The sequence below is a fragment of the Hippocampus zosterae genome, chromosome 4 (genome assembly GCF_025434085.1).
Source record: "Hippocampus zosterae strain Florida chromosome 4, ASM2543408v3, whole genome shotgun sequence".
In the NCBI taxonomy this organism is placed as follows: domain Eukaryota; kingdom Metazoa; phylum Chordata; class Actinopteri; order Syngnathiformes; family Syngnathidae; genus Hippocampus; species Hippocampus zosterae.
In genome coordinates, this window is record NC_067454.1 from 19,642,812 (window position 1) to 19,661,915 (window position 19,104).

At 45.6% G+C, this 19,104-nt stretch overlaps 1 protein-coding gene across 1 annotated transcript in view; it reads left to right on the plus strand.

The window, feature by feature from the left end:
• Positions 1-19,104, plus strand: part of LOC127599299 (interleukin-18 receptor 1-like) — a 34,752-nt gene that overhangs the window by 2,103 nt on the left and 13,545 nt on the right. The window contains exon 2 of the mRNA XM_052063177.1: positions 1,577-1,680. Within this exon, the coding sequence (XP_051919137.1) occupies positions 1,665-1,680 (16 nt within the window). The 5' untranslated portion in view covers positions 1,577-1,664. The remainder of the gene's footprint in view (positions 1-1,576; positions 1,681-19,104) is intronic.

Sequence of the window (19,104 nt, forward strand, 5' to 3'; positions counted from 1 at the left end):
TTTTTTTTCGAAATGCACTAAGGAGTGGCACCCAAATTTCCTTGTATGACAATGACAATAAAGGCAATTTTTATTCTGATTTCCATAAATATTTCATGATCTCTTTTTTTGGGGATGACATTGAAAAAAATGGCATCGCTACAATGTGAAGGAATCAGTGTACAGCTTGTATAGCAATAGAAATGTGCTGTCCCCTCAAAATAATGCAACACACGGTCATCCGTTACCTAGCAACCACTGGCAACAAAAGTGAGTACACCCCGAAGTGAAAATGTCTGCTTGGTGACAATTTGCTACAATGTAAAGCAGCCAGTGTACAGCTTGTATAACTGTGTGAATTTACCATTCCCTCAAACCAACTCAACACACAGCCATGTCTAAGCCATTGGCAATAAAAGTGAGTACACCCTGAGGTGAAATTGTTCAAACTCGTCCCACTGATTTTCCCTCCCTGAGGTCACGAGACTCATTAATTTTACAAGGTCTCAGGTTTGAATCTTGCAAAAGTTTATAGTCTTCTCCAATTTGTTGCCACATTGTCGCAAAGGTTCATTTGTTGTGTGTTTTCCCACAATGAGAAAAATACAAGCAGTGTACTCACTTTTGTGAGATATTGCATCGCCACTATTTTACATATTTTTTTCTTTCAATACAAACATCATTTGGAGATTTGTTTTTCATTAGGTAACGATGATATGCTCAATTCTTTACATTTAAGTGTTACGAATGGTATTGGAAGGGCAACATTTGTTTTTTTCTCGCAAACAGATCAGTTCTAGAATAATGTGAAGAATTTCCTTGGCAGACAAGGTTATTTTTTTCATTTTCAATTTGCAGTTAAATCACTGCTGCATGTTTTATAAAAAATACGTCCAAAAGGCAAAAATAGCACCCTGAGACTTTGTTCAGTCTTTTCATTGTTTTACTGACATGAGTATGTTTTTGTTTCTTTTATTGCTAGTGAGTGTTCTTTTCCATTGGTATCTTTTGGGGGAGGTGCATTCTCATTTTCCAGGAGTGCCACATTTTGATCCTCGTGCTAGCAAGAGTTCTTGGGGGGTTTCCCAGATACTGATGCATTTGTCTCTCTTCCCACACATGAATGATCACTTGTTAATTGAGTGATTTTAACCCTCCCATGAAACTTGGCCTTTGGGCGACGTGTATGAGTTAAACACCTGGCACAGCTCAGCATGTAACTTCCTGCCCTGTTTGGAAAATGACTCACGACTGGTGAAAGATGCCCAACAACACTCGGAGCAACACCAAACGTAGTTACTGGCACGTGAACAGCACAGTTCAAAATATTTTGTATATTTTGTACACAGACTGTGGAGGAATGTTTTGTTGATGCTAAAGTTACTTTTGCTTGAGCCGTGCGCAGTGCTTTTGCAAATTTTGCAAAACTTTAAAATGATGCACAGAATTTATTGAAGAACACTGCACTTTGTATTATAATCTACAGATTTATTTTTTTGCATGTAAATTTGTGCCATGTCATTCGTACCATTTGTAAATTTCATGACTATTTCCATCGATCCTTTTTCTGACTCCATTGTCCTTTTCAGATTTTCAGATTTTCGAGTGAGCTGGAGCCTATCCCAATTGTCGTCAAGTGGCGCATGCTCAGTGAGACAGTTTGGTATTGAACCCCCGCTGCCCGCATGGAAATCAGACAAGGTAACCACTCCAGCATCATTTATCCCCCTCATGAATATTTATTATAAAGTATAGCCGCACTTATGGCATGGGATCCGTTCCAGATCCACCCGCTATAGATAGGTGAAAAACCAAGCATAGACCACATGAAAAAAAAAATAGGCAGGTTTAACCCTCTCGCGTCCTTTAAACAGGTTTAAACTCGCTCCAATAGACTTTTTAAAATTTTCCTTAGCACCTATTCGCACTTTTGGTGTCAAATTATGTCACCTTACTTTGCGGAAATGGAAAGAAGACTCGCTCGCACAGTTCTCGAAAGGCAAAACGCATGCTTGCTTGAAGTGTTTTATTTGTCACTTCCAGTTCAAGTTGACCGTAAAATCGATACATAAAGCCAAAGAAAATAATCATTTTAGCACCAACAAACCCAAATAATTACAACTAACACAGATATGCTAGCTTATGCCAACATAGTATGTGAAACGCCATTGAATGGCTCATGGAAATTGGCATAGAAGTTACAGTAACAGCTGCTGCTGTAACACACACAGAGCAGCAACATATATACAGAGTGAGAACAATCCTCAGGCATATTTCTCTGTGCTCTGTAGGAAAAACAAATATCACTAAAGCCTAATAAGGGACCTTCTCTGCCTCTTCTTTTTAATTAGATTGCATCTCATTAGACTTCAGTGCTGCCCCCTGGCATGTTACAGCAAAACATGGGACAAAACTGAAGGTGAACAAATTTTAAATCAGACTTGCCTGGCAATCCTCTTCCCCTTCCCCCCACACCACCAAAAAAACATAACAAAACAAAAAAACAAGGACAACAACAAAACAAAATGATTGCTTAAAAACCTCCGTGGCCACAAAAGATGTAGCGTGAGTTGACTCTTGTTTTTCTGCTGCCTCCTCAAATAATTTTCCCTTGGTGTATCCAATTCAGTTATTGTTTGACAAACGAAAATGGATGGTTGGATGCATTTATGCTTTTACGTACCTGTTTGCCTGAGTCATGGACTGGCGAATTTTGGAGGGTCAGCCAGGCATGGCTCCAGCTCACCAGGAAAATGGAGACTGTTTAGGTCATGAGCTTGCCTTGTGTAGCAACATTTGATTGGTTGGTGTGCCGTTGGGCATATTTATTTTAAAAATACTACTTGCTGCTTGTTGCACTTTTATATTCTTTTTGTCCATCCTAAAGAACAAAACATTTACCTTAGGCTAGTTTTATTCTACTTGAGAAGAGGGAATTCCATGTCATGTCTAACTTCATTCCAACAACTGGTAAATAAAAGTGTGTAAGGCTGAATGCAAAACGATTATTTATAACCAGTTGGATCTTGCATCGGCCACAGCGGAGAGACGATTACTTGAGCTGTAATCCAGTAATCCAAGTTAAAGCATGTCTCATGCATCATCTAAATTTCTTGAATTTTGCCTTTCATACTTCAGTAGGCTCGTCTGTTGCAAGGAGCTGTGACTCAGTGACTGTGGTTGTCTGTCTCCATCTAATCTGATCTCTGACGCCGAGGCCTCTAGCAAACCTTGAAAGAAAGTCTCTCGATGAGTCAAGTACAATCTATTTGCCCGATAGGATTCGATGGCAGTAGTTACGATGGAATTTGATTTAGGGAGCATGAACGTTGATTATGAAACAGATTTGAAGAAGCAAGATATTCCATAACCAAGACATTTTTAAAATGTTGTTGGCTCCACGAATAATTGGTGGTGAATGTATGTCTTGTATCGGCCTAAAAACAACTAACCTAATCTGCTCCCCCCCCCCCCCCCCCACACACACAATATGTCATTTTTCAATTGTTATGAGTAGCTAATTTAGCATTTTTTGCTGCGTGATTCAGAGCGCTACAAAAGGAACTTTTGGTGTGGATGGCATTTACATTTCAGGCTGTCTTTTTTTTTTCTTTTACTTAAGTATGGGAGTTGAATTAGTACCCTTTCCAGAGTCTTGTTTGAGAGTCTCCACAAAGCTCCTCTATAGTAGGGAAAAAACAGAGAAGTGTTGTGAGCAACCCTGCCAAATTTCAGGAAAAAACAAACCCTAAACATCGAGATGTTTAGTTGAAGCTGTCCCCTCTCTGCCTGAGCCAAAGTGTGTCAGTGGGCACCGTTTTAGCCCCACCCCCCCTAAAAAATCTGGAAAACTTACATTTCTCCACAATTCAGGACTACTTAGTTCTTTCAATATTTTAGCAATTATCTTCAAACATGTATAGTGTATCAAAAAACAAATCACTGTATTCACTTTAGAGGGTGTTTCAGTACAGCGTGTGAGTGAGTACTTGACACTGGAGAACAGTGTACCTCGGCGTATGGCTGGATTACAAAATCATCTGCTTGCAACGGCCCTCAGGTGGCCGTGACACCTCTATGAGGTAACGGATCCGATGTCCAAACTAATTGAAGACTTCCTGCCGCAGTCCGCCTTTGTGTCTGCGATCATTCCACCTCTCTCACCCAGACGCACTTCCTCACACATGAAACAACAGTTGCCATAGTCACCTCGAGTCGTGCAACGGCATAATTGCACGCCAGCAGGAAATGTGGAGCCTTTTGGGTTAATTAGAGCTTCCGTGTGGGAAGCGGTGTATAAGGCTGGACATCCCAGCAGGAGGGAGACCCGTGCGTCATGCTGACAAAGGGGTTTTCCATGTTGTTGTAACATTGGGATTATTGTTCCACTGTTTTGATGGTTAACTCAGTGACACTCCATTCGGGCATTTAATATGAGGTCATTTTTCAGGTCAGGTCCGATTCTGGATGGAGTATCAGCTAATAGGTGCCGTGCCGGATCGCGGTTCATCATTTGCGCCATTGCTATATCGCAGATTTTTACAGCTTTTTTTAATTTTTATTATTTTTGTTATTGTTGTTATATACAGTACACAGTGTTCCTTCACTTATTTGCAAGTGGCTACTTGTGAATTCACATTTTTGATTGCGCCATCTTCGTACCAAGGAACTATATTATTATTTATCATGTTGAGTTTTGCCACCATCATGTGGCATCTATAGACAATTCTAAACCTATTAGGGGGCTTTCACTTATTCGTGGGTTTTCGCTATTTGCTGCAGAGTTCCATCCCAAACCTCTGCAAATACTCGAGTAACACTGTACAGGCACATCTAAATTTGGAGTACTACAATGAGGGCACACCCAGGGCACACCCTCATTGTAGTACCATTATGTGACACAACATCCTAGATAGCGCTGAGATCTACTGGATGAGTTGCAGCATTTCATTAATTGCAAGAAGAGGCAGAGAAGGTCCCAAAGTAATGTCCAGAGAGCAAATATATGTGAATTTTGTATGCACTGCCACTCTGTGCGTGCTAAAGAAGGAGTCTGACAGTTGTTTGAACGTTTACCGGTATATATATATATCACGTAACATTAGCCAGTCTATGCCGTTTCGCATTATATGATAGCATTAAGCTAGTAGACTTTTTGCTTTGCCTCATATTTGGAGAAATGTGCAATCAAGTCTTCTTTACACTTCCTCTGTTACGAACTCGGGTAAACCGAGTTAGGGAGGGGGATCCAAAAAACATAGACAAAAACAAGGTCTCCGAAGTAAGACAATTTAATGTCCAAACCGAAAATAAGCGAGAACATAAAGCGCTGGTCCACAATGCGGACCAGGAGGTAAATCAAAAGCGACTAACAAAAGGTGCTTGCACAAAAGAGCAAGAAAAAGAAAGTAAAGCCCACAAACTACGAACGAAAAACAATGTAACACTTTGTACACGCAAGAAAAGCCAGATCATCAAAACAAAATGGTACTCACACACAAACTTGGTACCGAGACGACACGCGAAAACACGACGAGGTCAAAAGCCACTAGTCAATGAGCAATGAGGTAAGCAATGCCAAAAACAATACTCCCACAACAGGTGTCGAACGTAGGAGTCCTTAAATAGTGTCTCTATTGATTAATGATTGCCAGCAGGTGTGCTAGAGAGACCGCTCCTGCCACCTGCTGGCCAGACCGAAAAACCGAAATGTGACAGTACCCCCCCCCCTCAACGGACGCCTCCTGGCGGACCACCCGGCTTCGACGGGTGCGCTGCATGGAATGCCCGAAGCAGGGACAGGTCTAAGATCCAGGAGCCGGGGACCCACTGCCGATCCTCTGGGCCGTAGCCTTCCCAGTCAACCAAATACTGAAAACCCCTACCCCTGCGCCGAGAGTCCAAGATTTCACGCACGGTGTACACTGGTTCACCGTCAACGATTTGTGGAGGAGGCGGCGACGTGGGCGGAGGAGCCAGGGGACTGGTGGCCACCGGCTTCAACAGGGAAACATGGAACACGCGGTGGACCTTCATGGTGGGCGGCAGTCGGAGCTTGACGGAGACGGGGCTGAGGACCGATTCCACCTCGAACGGTCCAGTGAAGCGTGGCCCCAACTTGCGAGATGTACCTGCGAGTCGTAGATCCTTAGTTGCCAGCCACACCTTCTGTCCCACCTGATAGCTGGGTGCTGGGCGTCGGCGACGGTCAGCGATCTGCCGGTTCCGCTGAGCCGTGCGTGACAGTGCTGCTCTGGTCTCCTTCCATACGCGATGGGCCCGTCGTAGATGCAGCTGTATGGAAGGGAGTTCCACCTGACCCTCCTGAGAAGGAAACAGAGGAGGTTGATAACCATATGCTGCCATGAAAGGAGACCGACCGGTCGCTGATGAGACGAGGGTGTTGTGGGCGTATTCCACCCAAGGCAGGTGGACCGACCACGAGGAGGGGCGATCGAGGCAAACGCAGCGCAGAGCTGCCTCCAAATCTTGGTTCATGCGCTCCGTTTGACCATTGGACTGTGGGTGGTATCCGGAAGACAGACTCGCCGTGGCCCCCATGGCCTGGCAGAAACGTTTCCATACCCTGGAGATGAATTGAGGGCCCCGGTCTGACACAATGTCCACCGGAATTCCATGAAGACGGAAGACGTGTCTCACTAGGAGGTCGGCGGTTTCCTGAGCAGAGGGCAGATGCATGCGCAGGTGGAACAGGCCTTGATATAGTCCTGGGTATCCTTGCGTAGCTCCGGCCACCAAAACCGCTGCGACACGAGGTCCAAGGTCCGGTTCACCCCTGGATGGCATGCCACCTTAGAAGTGTGCCCCCACTGTAACACCTCTGCGCGCAGAGGTGGGGGCACAAACAGTCTCCCGGTTGGACAACCAGCCGGGACTTGAACTCCGTTCTGGGCCTCCTTGACCTTACGTTCGACGGCCCACCTCAGTGCCCCCACAATACAATGGTCCGGAACAATGCTTTGGGTTCGTTGTCCCTCTCCGCAGGGTCATGGATGCGGGAGAGGGCATCCGGTTTAATGTTCTTTGAGCCCGGGCAGTAGGTGAGCGTGAAGTTGAAGCGAGTGAGGAGAAGCGCCCACCGTGCTTGGCGGGAGTTTAGTCTCTTGGCTGACCGGATGTAGGCAAGTTTCTTGTGATCAGTGTACACCGTGAATGGCTCTTCAGTACCTTCGAGCCAATGTCGCCATTCTTGTAATGCCAAAACGACGGCTAGCAGTTCGCGGTTCCCCACGTCGTAGTTGGCTTCTGCTGGGCTGAGGCGACGAGAGAAGAAGGCGCAGGGGAGAAGTCTTTGGTTGACTGGGGATCGCTGCGATAAGACGGCCCCCACGCCGGATTCCGACGCGTCCACCTCTACGACAAACGGAATAGAGGGGTTAGGATGCTGTAATACTGGAGGGTTCGTGAAGGCTTTCTTTAATTCGGCGAACGCGTGGTCAGCATCAGTGTCCCACCTAAAGGGGATCTTGACCGAGGTTAGCCGGGTCAACGGCAGGGCTCTCTGGCTGTAGTTGCGAATGAAGCGGCGGTAAAAATTAGCGAAACCCAGGAAACGTTGCAACTGCTTTCTGTTGGTGGGCGTGGGCCACTCTACCACGGCCTTAACTTTGGCATCGTCAGCTCTCAGCTGACCCTTCTCGATAATAAACCCCAGAAAGGAGATGGACTCGACGTGAAACTCGCACTTTTCTGCTTTTACGAATAACCGGTTCTCTAGTAGACGCTGCAAAACCAGCCTGACATGGTGTTGATGTTCTGCAAGAGTCCGAGAGAAAATTAAGATGTCATCTAAATAAACAAAACAAAACAGGTTCAGAAAATCTCTTAATACGTCGTTAATGAGACACTGAAATACTGCGGGCGCGTTGGTCAGCCCAAATGGCATGACTAGGTATTCGAAGTGCCCTAATGGGGTCTTAAATGCCGTCTTCCATTCGTCCCCCTCACGAATACGGACCAGACGGTAAGCGCTTCGTAAATCGAGTTTGGAGAATATAGTGGCGGATTGGAGGGGGGCGAACGCCGAATCTAATAACGGAAGTGGGTATTTGTTCTTGATGGTGATCTCGTTCAGGCCCCGATAATCGACACACGGACGTAACGTCTTGTCTTTCTTTTCGATGAAGAAGAATCCGGCCCCCAACGGGGATTTAGACGGCCGAATGAGGCCAGCCGAGAGTGAGCTATCGATATATTCTCTCAGCGCCTCTTGTTCCGGCTGAGAGACCTGATATAGACGGGAATTCGGGAGTAAGGCGTTCTCCAAAAGATCGATGGCGCAGTCGTACGGCCGGTGAGGCGGCAAGGACTGGGCACGGTCTTTACTAAACACTTGGCGTAGGTCATGGTAAATACGCGGAACCTTATCTAAACAAATAACTTCTGGTGGCTCGTTCCGGGTCGGCCCTCTCTTTTCTGCCGCCGAGCGCAAACAGTGAGTATAACAAAATGCGCTCCAACTCTCGATTGCCGGACGTTCCCAGGAAATGACCGGGTTATGTTCGCGCAGCCACGGCAACCCCAACACTAACGGTACGGATCGAGACCGCATGATATAGAATCTATGGTATTCGATGCGATTGCCTGATAATGTTAGTTTCACCGGCGCGGTGATTTCTTTCACTTCCGCCAGGAGTCGCCCATCAAGATCGTGAACCCGCTTTGTCTCCCTTAGGACCTCAACCTGGTAACCCAGTTCCTTAGCTAGGCTGGGGTCTACAAAACAATTGTCCGCCCCAGAGTCCACCAAGGCCCGAACAGAAATGACCCGTAACGGACCATAAAGAGTTCCGTCCAACTCGAGTCTTGGTGGATGTCCCGGATGGACCTCCTCCCGTCTCGACTCACGTGGCGCAGTATCGGGCACAAACTCACAGTTTTCGGGGCGCCCGGACGGGCGGGACGGTGTCAAGGAACAGTTGGAAGCCCGGTGTCCAGATTGGCCGCAGTAGAAGCAGGCTCGATCCCGAATCCGACGCTCTCTCTCCGCTGGTCCCAGGCGTCCGCCTCCCAGCTGCATGGGCTCCTCCTCTGCGTCGGCTGGATCGGAACACGAATGACGCTCGGGTCCAGGTGGTCGCCAGGACTCGTGCTCAGCCGGCCGACGACCCGTACGTCGGGGTGGGACACGGGTAGTTCCTCGCTCTTCCGTACGTTCCCTCTCACGCTCCCGCATGCGGTTGTCCACAATGAGGGCCAAATCGATGAGCTCCTCCAAGTTGCGGCTATCGTCGCGGGTTGCCAGTTCGTCCTTTAACGCCGCACTTAACCCGCGGCGAAACAACCCACACAGGGCGCGGTCCCCGTAACCGCTACGGGCGGCCAAAATGCGAAAAGAGATGGAGTATTCGGCAACGGATTGTCGTCCTTGCCGAATAGCTAATAGCCGACCTTCGGCCTCCCTTCCCATAACCGGATGTTGAAATACGCGCCGGAACTCGGCGACAAACTCTGGGTAGGAAGACCGAAGCCCGGGCTGAGCATTGCTGATCTCTACTGCCCAAGACGCCGCCTGACCAGTCAACAGGCTCATAATGAACGCCACCTTCGTGCTATCTTTCTCGTACGTAGCTGGTTGTTGGTCGAATATCAGAGAGCACTGGTGTAAAAATTGCTTGCAGAGAGCCTGTTCTCCCCCGTAGCGAGGGGGTTGGGGGAGATTGGGCTCTCGCCCCATGATCGGGGAAGAGGGTGTCCCGGATAAAGCCGCCGGGGCCCTTGGGGGTGGCGTTTCTCGGGGGGTCGCGTGTTCCCCTTGGGAACACAATATCTCCAGCCGCTGGGCTAGGACGGCGACTGCCTCCCGGAGCTCCGAGAGCTCCTGTCGTTGCTGGCCCACTAATTGCCCCTGGCTGGTCAAGGCGGTCATGATCTTGTTAATGTCTACTGGATCCATTATGGTGGGAGTATTCTGTTACGAACTCGGGTAAACCGAGTTAGGGAGGGGGATCCAAAAAACGTAGACAAAAACAAGGTCTCCGAAGTAAGACAATTTAATGTCCAAACCGAAAATAAGCGAGAACATAAAGCGCTGGTCCACAATGCGGACCAGGAGGTAAATCAAAAGCGACTAACAAAAGGTGCTTGCACAAAAGAGCAAGAAAAAGAAAGTAAAGCCCACAAACTACGAACGAAAAACAATGTAACACTTTGTACACGCAAGAAAAGCCAGATCATCAAAACAAAATGGTACTCACACACAAACTTGGTACCGAGACGACACGCGAAAACACGATGAGGTCAAAAGCCACTAGTCAATGAGCAATGAGGTAAGCAATGCCAAAAACAATACTCCCACAACAGGTGTCGAACGTAGGAGTCCTTAAATAGTGTCTCTATTGATTAATGATTGCCAGCAGGTGTGCTAGAGAGACCGCTCCTGCCACCTGCTGGCCAGACCGAAAAACCGAAATGTGACATCCTCCAAGTGATGTTTTATGATAGTCTGCCATTTCCTGACAGTGTAAGAGTGAAAACAGGCACTGAGTAATACTTTAAAAATGTGTTTTAATAACTTGGGTTTTTGTGTGTGTGGGGGGGTAAAGGTTTATGTAAAAGTTTTTTTTTAATATAAAGTCATAAGCAGGGGCTCTCTGTATTTGTCAAAGGGTCAGGTTTAAGAGAAAAGATTGGATTTTGACATCGACAATGTTTAATGTCAGAGGGAGTGGTCAACATTTGAAATTTAGCATCCATCTGTTTTCTGGACTGCACTGATTGTAGGTTAGTCACTGTCATTTATCAAGCTACACACACACACACACACACACACACACTAAGGCCCTCACTCAATTAGTCTTGGAAGACATTCGTTCTATTCGTGCACAGAGTTGTCTCATCTTAAATTGGATATCAGGGATATCGAATAAATGCTCTCAAATGGCTTTTCCATACACGTTGAGACAACTGTAAGACCTTTACCTTGCTCCTCTAACAGCTGGATAGCATTAAACCCCCACTATCCCCACCCACATTATGTGTGATCAAACTGTGGATGGATTGCAGGAAAGGATCTGTCCATAATGAGGCTCATGCCTATTTATAATATTATATACATTATTATGATTATTACTGGAGGCGTGTTGGACAACTGGTTAGCGCCTCGGCCTCGCAGTGCAGAGGTCGTGGGTTTGATTCCGGAACCGGCCTTCCTGTGTGGAGTTTGCATGTTCTCCCCGGGCCTGCGTGGGTTTTCTCCGGGTACTCCGGTTTCCTCCCACATTCCAAAAACATGCATGGTAGGTTAATTGAACCTCTAAATTGTCCCTAAATGTGATTGTGAGCGCAAATGTTTGTTTGTCTTTGTGTGCCGTGCGATTGGCTGGCAACCAGATCAGGGTGTAACCCGCCTGCTCCCCGAAGACAGCTAGGAGGAGCTCTAGTACACCCGTGAGCTTTGTGAGGATAAGCGGTTCCAGATAATGGATGGATGATTATTATTTATAATGGGGATGCCCAAGTCCAAGCCTCAAGAGCTCTTTTCCAGCCTGTTTTAGATGTCTCCCTCCTATAACACATATGATTCAAATGATCAGGATCCTTATCAGGTTTCTTCAAAGCTTGCCAATTAGCTGATCATTTGAATTAGGTGTGGTGGAAGAGGGTGACGTCCAATACAGGCTGGATAGTGGCTCAGGAGGACTGGACTTGGCAACCCCTGTTGTCGTACAGTGAACTTCCACAATATCCAAAATATCCATCAGTACATCCATTCAACTCCAACAACAACAAATTGAACTTATCAAAACACGCTGCTCATGCCGTTTTCTGCTGGCTTGACTCATGCACATCTACTGTGCGGTATTTTATTAAGGTCATTAGTCATCCACTTGAGTCTGTTCATGGTTTTGAAAACTGCTTTAATCACTAATTGGGAATTTCTCCATTGCGAGATGAATAAAGGTTATCTTATCTTATCTTATTTTATAAACATAGATTAAGACACAGTAAGAGAAGCGTGTGTTTCCGCAGGTCAACGGTGCCAAACTGAGCCTTTTCTCCCACGATGTCCAAAATGAAAGCCCCTTATTGGACACTTATAAAGACGGGATAATGATGACATAACAAACATAAACAGTGCCATACTTCTTATCTCTTGAACCATATACACGAGTTGTATTTCTTTGGACCTGTTCTCACGCTCTTGCTGTCAAGAAATAAGAGACTGTCATATAACATCACTTTGAGGAAATGAAATGAAAAGTCTCTTTTGTTTACGCAGTTCTCCGAATAAGCAAAGTGTGCTTAGTTCAAGCTGTTTATTTGTCACTCCCAATAAAACTGGCAGGTAACACAATGGGGAGTTTAAACCTTGTCTATTTAACCATGAAAATGTTCAACTAAGCCATGTCATTTAATCAAACAAAAATCTGCTAGCATAATGCTAGCATAGGGCTACAACTAATGATTATCGTATTCATTGAAGAGTCTGTCAATTATCATATTGATTAATCGATGAATTGGATTTTTTTTCAAAGTTTTAATTTCCTTCCCTTTATTCAGAAACAGGACATTATTTCATTTTAACAGTGCAGACAACAGTAAATGGATTCATTTCGTGATTTATTTTTGTTGTCAGAAAATAGGCAAAATTGATGATTATTGTTTTTGAAAGTAAAAGCAAATGTCTTGGATTAAACACAAAGACAATCAGTCTGCTTTCATGGACTATGAAACTGAAGAAATCTGTGCCTCTTGTAAAACATGACAAAGTGGACCAGCATCTCAAAAAGAGATTGTGTTTGAGGTCTGACACACATTTTTTTAGCGTTGCATCAAAGAACAGATTGGGAGAAAAAAAATCAGGCTGTAGTTTATGATCAGGAAGAGGAACAGGATAGGTGGAGGCTTAAGTAGAAGAATATTTTATGTGTTTGATGCCAGGTGCTTTCTGTGTATGTGTGTACAGTACTTGTTTACGTGTGAGGGAATGAGGCAGTTCGTGCACACTCTAATATAATAATGTCAGACATGCTCTGAGGGAGCGGGTGTGGCTCTTACTGGACTTTTTGGCCTGATTTTTTGAGTGGTTTTATCACAGGGTGGGGTGGGGTGGGTTGGGTTTTTTTTTGTTTGTTTGTTTCTACTACAATCACAATGAAAATGGTTATCATCGCTGATCTTACAGACATTTGTTTTTCCTAAATTGCATACTTATCAATCATATCTTCTGTTCTGCTAATCTTAATTTCTAGCCAAGTATAGAGGGACCTTTGGCAAAAAGATGTGTTAACTTGCACTCAGTAGCATACTTGCACAATGAATCAGTGCGGGCTCGGTGGAATCGCTTCAGTAGAGATTCAATAGTTTTGAAATTTATCAATTGTTTCTTATTAACGATTTGAATTCCTACCATCCCATCCCCATCAACTTTTCAAAACTGATGTGAGAAATAAAGGTTGTTTCAACATTCTATTATTCTTACAGCTAAATAAATTAACTCTTTGCCTATGTTTTAAAATGGCAATAATCCCAAATTACATTCCTCGTGAAAATGTTGGGATATTTGGCTTTGGGTTGATCTGTCAGAATTTAAAGATCAGATCTTCTGATTCGTCTCATGTTGTTGATTGTTGACCTCATTTTGGCAAGGCAGGAATTTTCTTATCCTCCAAGTGGCTATCACGTTTATAACAATAGATTTACATCATAAGCGTGGGAATTGCGTGTGTGTGTGTGTGTGTGTGTGTGTGTGTGTGTGTGTGTGTGTGTGTGTGTGTGTGTGTGTGTGTGTGTGTGCGTGTGTGTGCGTGTGTGTGTGTGTGTGTGTGCGTGTGTGTGCGTGTGTGTGTGTGTGTGCGTGTGTGTGTGCGCGTGTGTGCGTGTGTGTGTGTGTGTGTGCGCGTGCGTGCGTTAAGGGTGTGGAAAATAATCGATATTAATCGATACATCGATGCGCACGTCCGCGATCCAAGTGCATCGGCTCATTCACTGGGTATGACGCGATTGACGGGTGAAATCGCGATTCATCACGATGCATTGATGGGTATCGGTGAAATCGCGATTCATCACGATGCATTGATGGGTATCGGTAAAATCCGATTCAATCGCCGTTTTATTCATGTTAAACGTCACATATCTGCCCTTTCCTAGGCGCAATGAATGCACCATCATTGCTTTCCGTTTTGTGTTGAATACGGACGGTAGCCTTGCGTCACATACAGTCCAGTACACAACTAGCGAAACATTATGGAAGTTAGCACACGCAGCAGCAAGGAAACTACTATATTTAATGCAGCCGCAACATTCAAATCTTATGTTTGGAAATACTACGGCTTCGAAAAGAAAGACGGAAAGCTTGATAAAACCTCCGTAATTTGCAAGGAATGTCGCACTAAGAAGCCATACAACGGCAGCACCACAAATATGCAGACCCACTTAAACCGATGGCACCAGATCACCGACAAGTTTCCCTCCCGCTTCCCCGCCCAGTTCCTCGTCGGACACCGGAGAAACTCTTGGTAAACCAGGTCAGGATCAGAAAAAAATTGCCTCTTATTTTGGGAGTCCCCTTGCAACTCACTGTGACCGCGCAATGGCTATAACTAAGGCCACTGCTTATTTCATATGCAAAGACCTCCAGCCTTAGCGTGGTGGACAACGAGGGTTTCAGACAGCTCGTGCACGTTTTGGAACCCAGGTATAAAATACCAGACAGGTCTGTGTTCACTTACAAACATATTCCCGATGTATACAACAAAGTGAGAAGTGAGATTACTGTGTCGCTGAACAGTGCGCAAAGAGTTGCACTTACCGTATTTTCACGACTATAAGGCGCCATTAAAAGTCTTAAATTTTCTCCAAAATGGACAGGACGCCTTATGGTGCGGAGCGTCCTTTATATGCGCCGAGTTCCAAAATCTGACTGACAGCCGACACGCTGTTTATATAGAGAAAAGGCGGAAGTGACGGTGGCCAGGCATGAAAGAAGTCGGCCAATCAGGGAAGGGTGGGCGTGTATATATACATACCGGTAGAGGGAGAGGGAGAGGGAGAGGGAGAGAGAGGACAGACAAGCTAGTCCGCCAATGGTGAAGGGTGGGCGTGTAAGTGGACGCCTCAAGCCAGTACCAACACTTGTATAGAGTGTGGCAATGTGCGTTGTTGCAAAACAACTCCGGTTTTGGTTTCTAAGAACCCCTGAAAATAAATTCGACAAAAAGACACGCCTACGAAGCTCAGTTCAAACTTAAAGCCACCGGTTATGCTTTTGGCATGCGTGCCCATCTCACAGCAGCGGTGAAAAAACAAGTCAAGCAAATGAGCTTGCCGTTATTCCCGGAGGCTTGACTAAAGAACTCCAACCGCTGGACATTGGCATCAACCGGGCGTTCAAAGTAAAGTTGCAAACGGCATGGGAACAATGGATGATCGGTGGCAAACACAACTTTACAAAGAGTGAGAGGCAGCGCTTGGCGAGTTACGCCACAATACGCAACAACGAGAGGGAACGCGGCGTTTTTGATGGATTACGGTACTTGCACAATTGTTCAATTCTTTCTACACACACACGCGCTGCCACCATGTTTCGCTCTGTTCTTTACTTTCAAATGTGGGAAAGCTTCACACGAGAGAAATGTTGACTTTGCTGTTGCTACTCCTTCTTTCCGCTCGGCAATGCGTAGTAACTCACACTAGCATGTGATGCATTCAATGACAACTGAGATGTGCAGTCCTCTGCTTCTGATACAGAGGATGAGGACTTTGATGGATTTCTGGGTGATGATTGATCGAAAAACGTGAGAACATTGTACGATGGCTAAATAAAATACACCCGAACTCAGTTCTGCTTTCGTTGCCTTTTTAAAAACGTGTTTTTATCTTATCTGTATGTCTTGGCATGTTACCGTATGCTTCAAGCTAACGTGTTGGAGTGCGTGCATGCATGCCGTATGTTTAAGCTGGCGTATGTTTTACCACTGTAAAACTGCGGCCATTAGTACGATGCGTCCTGTGTATGTGTAAAATACAGAAATGTCACTCATTAATGAGACTGCGGCCATTAGTACGATGCGTCGAATAGTCGTGAAAATACGGTACATTGGATGGGTGGACATCTTGCGCTATAGATTCATATATATATATATATATACGGTATATATATATATATGTAACCAGGTGAACCTTACTTAGATGCTTGTAGTGAAGGCTTCCTTGTTTAACAAATGTAGCACTGTCACTTTAAGAGCCACACTAGATCAAAACACGCGGGAACATATGCAGCGTGTGAGAATCAGACCAGGGTGACATGCACATAAGGAGGGTAGTCGCTGAACTGTGCCCACTGCTTGTCCCAACTTGATACACCCATGATCGTCCTCGTAACCCTGGCGATATTCAGAGCACAATATCTGGAGTGGTTTGGGTTGGAGTTGAAATCTACCACTAGTGAGTCGAGCTGTACAGCAGGGGAGATCATTTGTGTTTGACCACGTGCTTTGTACACACCCAACACACCGGAACATATCGACAAGCCACTGCTGTTGTCTATTGTGGCGTAATTGTCTGTACTCTGTTAAATGATTTTCTTTGATCTCTTAGATCCCTTTTCGACCTCTTTTAAAATTCAGTTAACATCTCAGTCTTTCATCTTAATGCTGAACAATTTTTCATTGTTCAGTCGGGAATAAAGCCCGCCTAAAAATTATTTTGTGTCCAGTCCATTCTTTCCAAAGACCGGCTACACAATTTTGGTGTCAGAAGTGGGATTCCCTCTTAAATTCTGAGATTGTAGTGGATAGTGTGAGTTGAAGGATAATAGACAACAGTAGTGGTGAGAAGTGAAGCAGTCCTGACGCCATAGTGTGGAGTGTCGATGGAGTAAGGCCTTTGTGTACTGCCGGTGGTTCGTGTGGCTGAATGTGGAACAGCCTCGCATCGACACGCATCACTGGACGCGAGGGAGTCTTCAAAGCTGCCAGAAGAGAAACGAATTGACTTTTTGTGACTGTTGCGCTTTGCTGTGTTAAATACATTGCAACGGAGACCTGAAAATGTCAGAGGACGACGCGCAAGCAGCTGGCATCCTGGCAGGAACCTACAGCGAGGATGACCCAAGTTCCTTACATTTAGGTGAGGAAGGTAACTGCGTGACCGCGTTACAGTCGCAAATTAGCGAACTCAGTCGAAAACACGACGCTATCATGTCACGCCTTGCAAATTTGGGTAATGTTCAGCCCAGATCAATTGTTTACATCCCAAGAGAAAACCATATTGTACCTTTTTCTGGTGAGATTGCAGGAAGTAGTTAAAATAATTGCCCAACAGGGAAAGGCTATTAGTGAATTGACAAATGCCGTCCGTGGACTCCATGACCAGTAGCAGACCTAAGGTTCAACCCAAATATACGAGTGACGGCCAACCAATTTGTCTGCGATGTGAAGGTGTTGGACATATTGCTAGGCAATGCCCGGTGGCACGCAAACCCTCATATCAACGTCCGACTATGCCCAGCCCGCCAGTCCAGGGAAACGGGAATCCTCCACTGTTGTGAGCCGGGCAGTGAGGGGTCGGAGTGAAGGTTCAGCTAATTTGTTGACGAGAGAACATTTTATAGAGAGGGCTGTAGGCAAATGCCCTGAAGTAGACATACAGATTGGTGGAGTCCCCTTGCGATGCATACTTGACTCTGGAAGCAATGTAAGTACCCTCACAGAAAGTTTTTTAAGAAACTGTCTTAATGGAGGAGATGAAGATATGCACTGTACTGCTAAATGGCTTAAACTAACCGCAGCAAATAACTTGCCTCTACCCTATTTAGGTTATGTTGAGTTGGACGTGCAGGCAATGGGAGTCAGGATCCCTGAGTGTGGATTCCTAGTTATCCAAGATAACACAGATGAGGCTGGCAAATCTTTTCAGGGAATTATTGGAATGAACATTGTCAAGCGATGTCAACAATTGGCATTGGCACAGTTCGACACCACTTTAGGTGGTGAATTGGATTTTGCCTGGAAAGAGGCCTTTCAGCGCGTGCAAGAAACAGAGTTGGTAGAGAAGGTTTCAGCTGCTCGTGTCATAGGAACAAGCAAAGTTAGAGTACCGTCTTTTTCCGTCGCAACAGTGTACGCACGGGGCCTAAAGAGGTCGTCCAATGATGCTGTAAGCATGCTGCTTGAACCTGGAAATAGCCAATTACCAGGAGGATTGATTGTGCTACCAACAGTAGTCCCTTCCCACAGCAATGTTTTCCCAGTCCAAGTCGTCAACTTGTCTCCAGAGGACATCTGGGTAGCTCCAAGAACACGGCTAGGTATTCTAAGTCAGTGTCAGTGTAGGGAAGGCGATACCTTAGAAGTAAATTTTCGACCGATTTCGGCCAACCACGAGGAAGTCACAATTAGTCGGAAAAGTGTTCCAAAGTCAAACTGTGACGTACAGGGCTTACTAGAACGGTTGGACATAGGTGGTACAACGACCCAACAGGCAGAGTTTAGGGGGCTCCTGACAAAGTATGCGGATGTCTTTGCTCTACAAGACGAGGACTTTACTGACAGGGTTAAACATGAAATCCCCGTGGTTGATGAAATCCCAGTAAACCAAGCATACCGTCGCATCCCACCTAATCAGTATCAGGAAGTCAAAGAACATATATCAGAGTTGTTGAGGAAAGGTGTTATTCAAGAGAGTTCAAGTTCCTATGCTTCACCAGTCGTCTTGGTCCGAAAATCAGATGGCAGTTTGAGATTTTGCGTTGATTATAGGAGGCTCAACTCGAAAACGAGGCGTGATGCTTTTCCGGTCCCCCGTATCGATGAAAGCCTGGATGCTCTAAGTGGCGCCAAGTTCTTTTCCACACTTGATCTCGCCAGTTGGTACCATCAGGTGGCAGTACATGAGAAGGATAAACACAAAACGGCATTTACCACACCTTTTGGTCTTTATGAGTACCTTAGAATGCCTTTTGGGTTGTGTAATGCGCCCGCCACTTTTCAGCGACTAATGCAGACTACAATGAGTGACTTGGCGTTTCAGATCGTACTGGTCTATTTGGATGACCTACTGGTCTTCTCACCAACCTTCCATGACCATCTCGTGAGACTAGAGACAGTTCTGAAGCGATTGAGGGACACAGGCCTTAAGGTAAAGATTGAGAAATGTCACTTC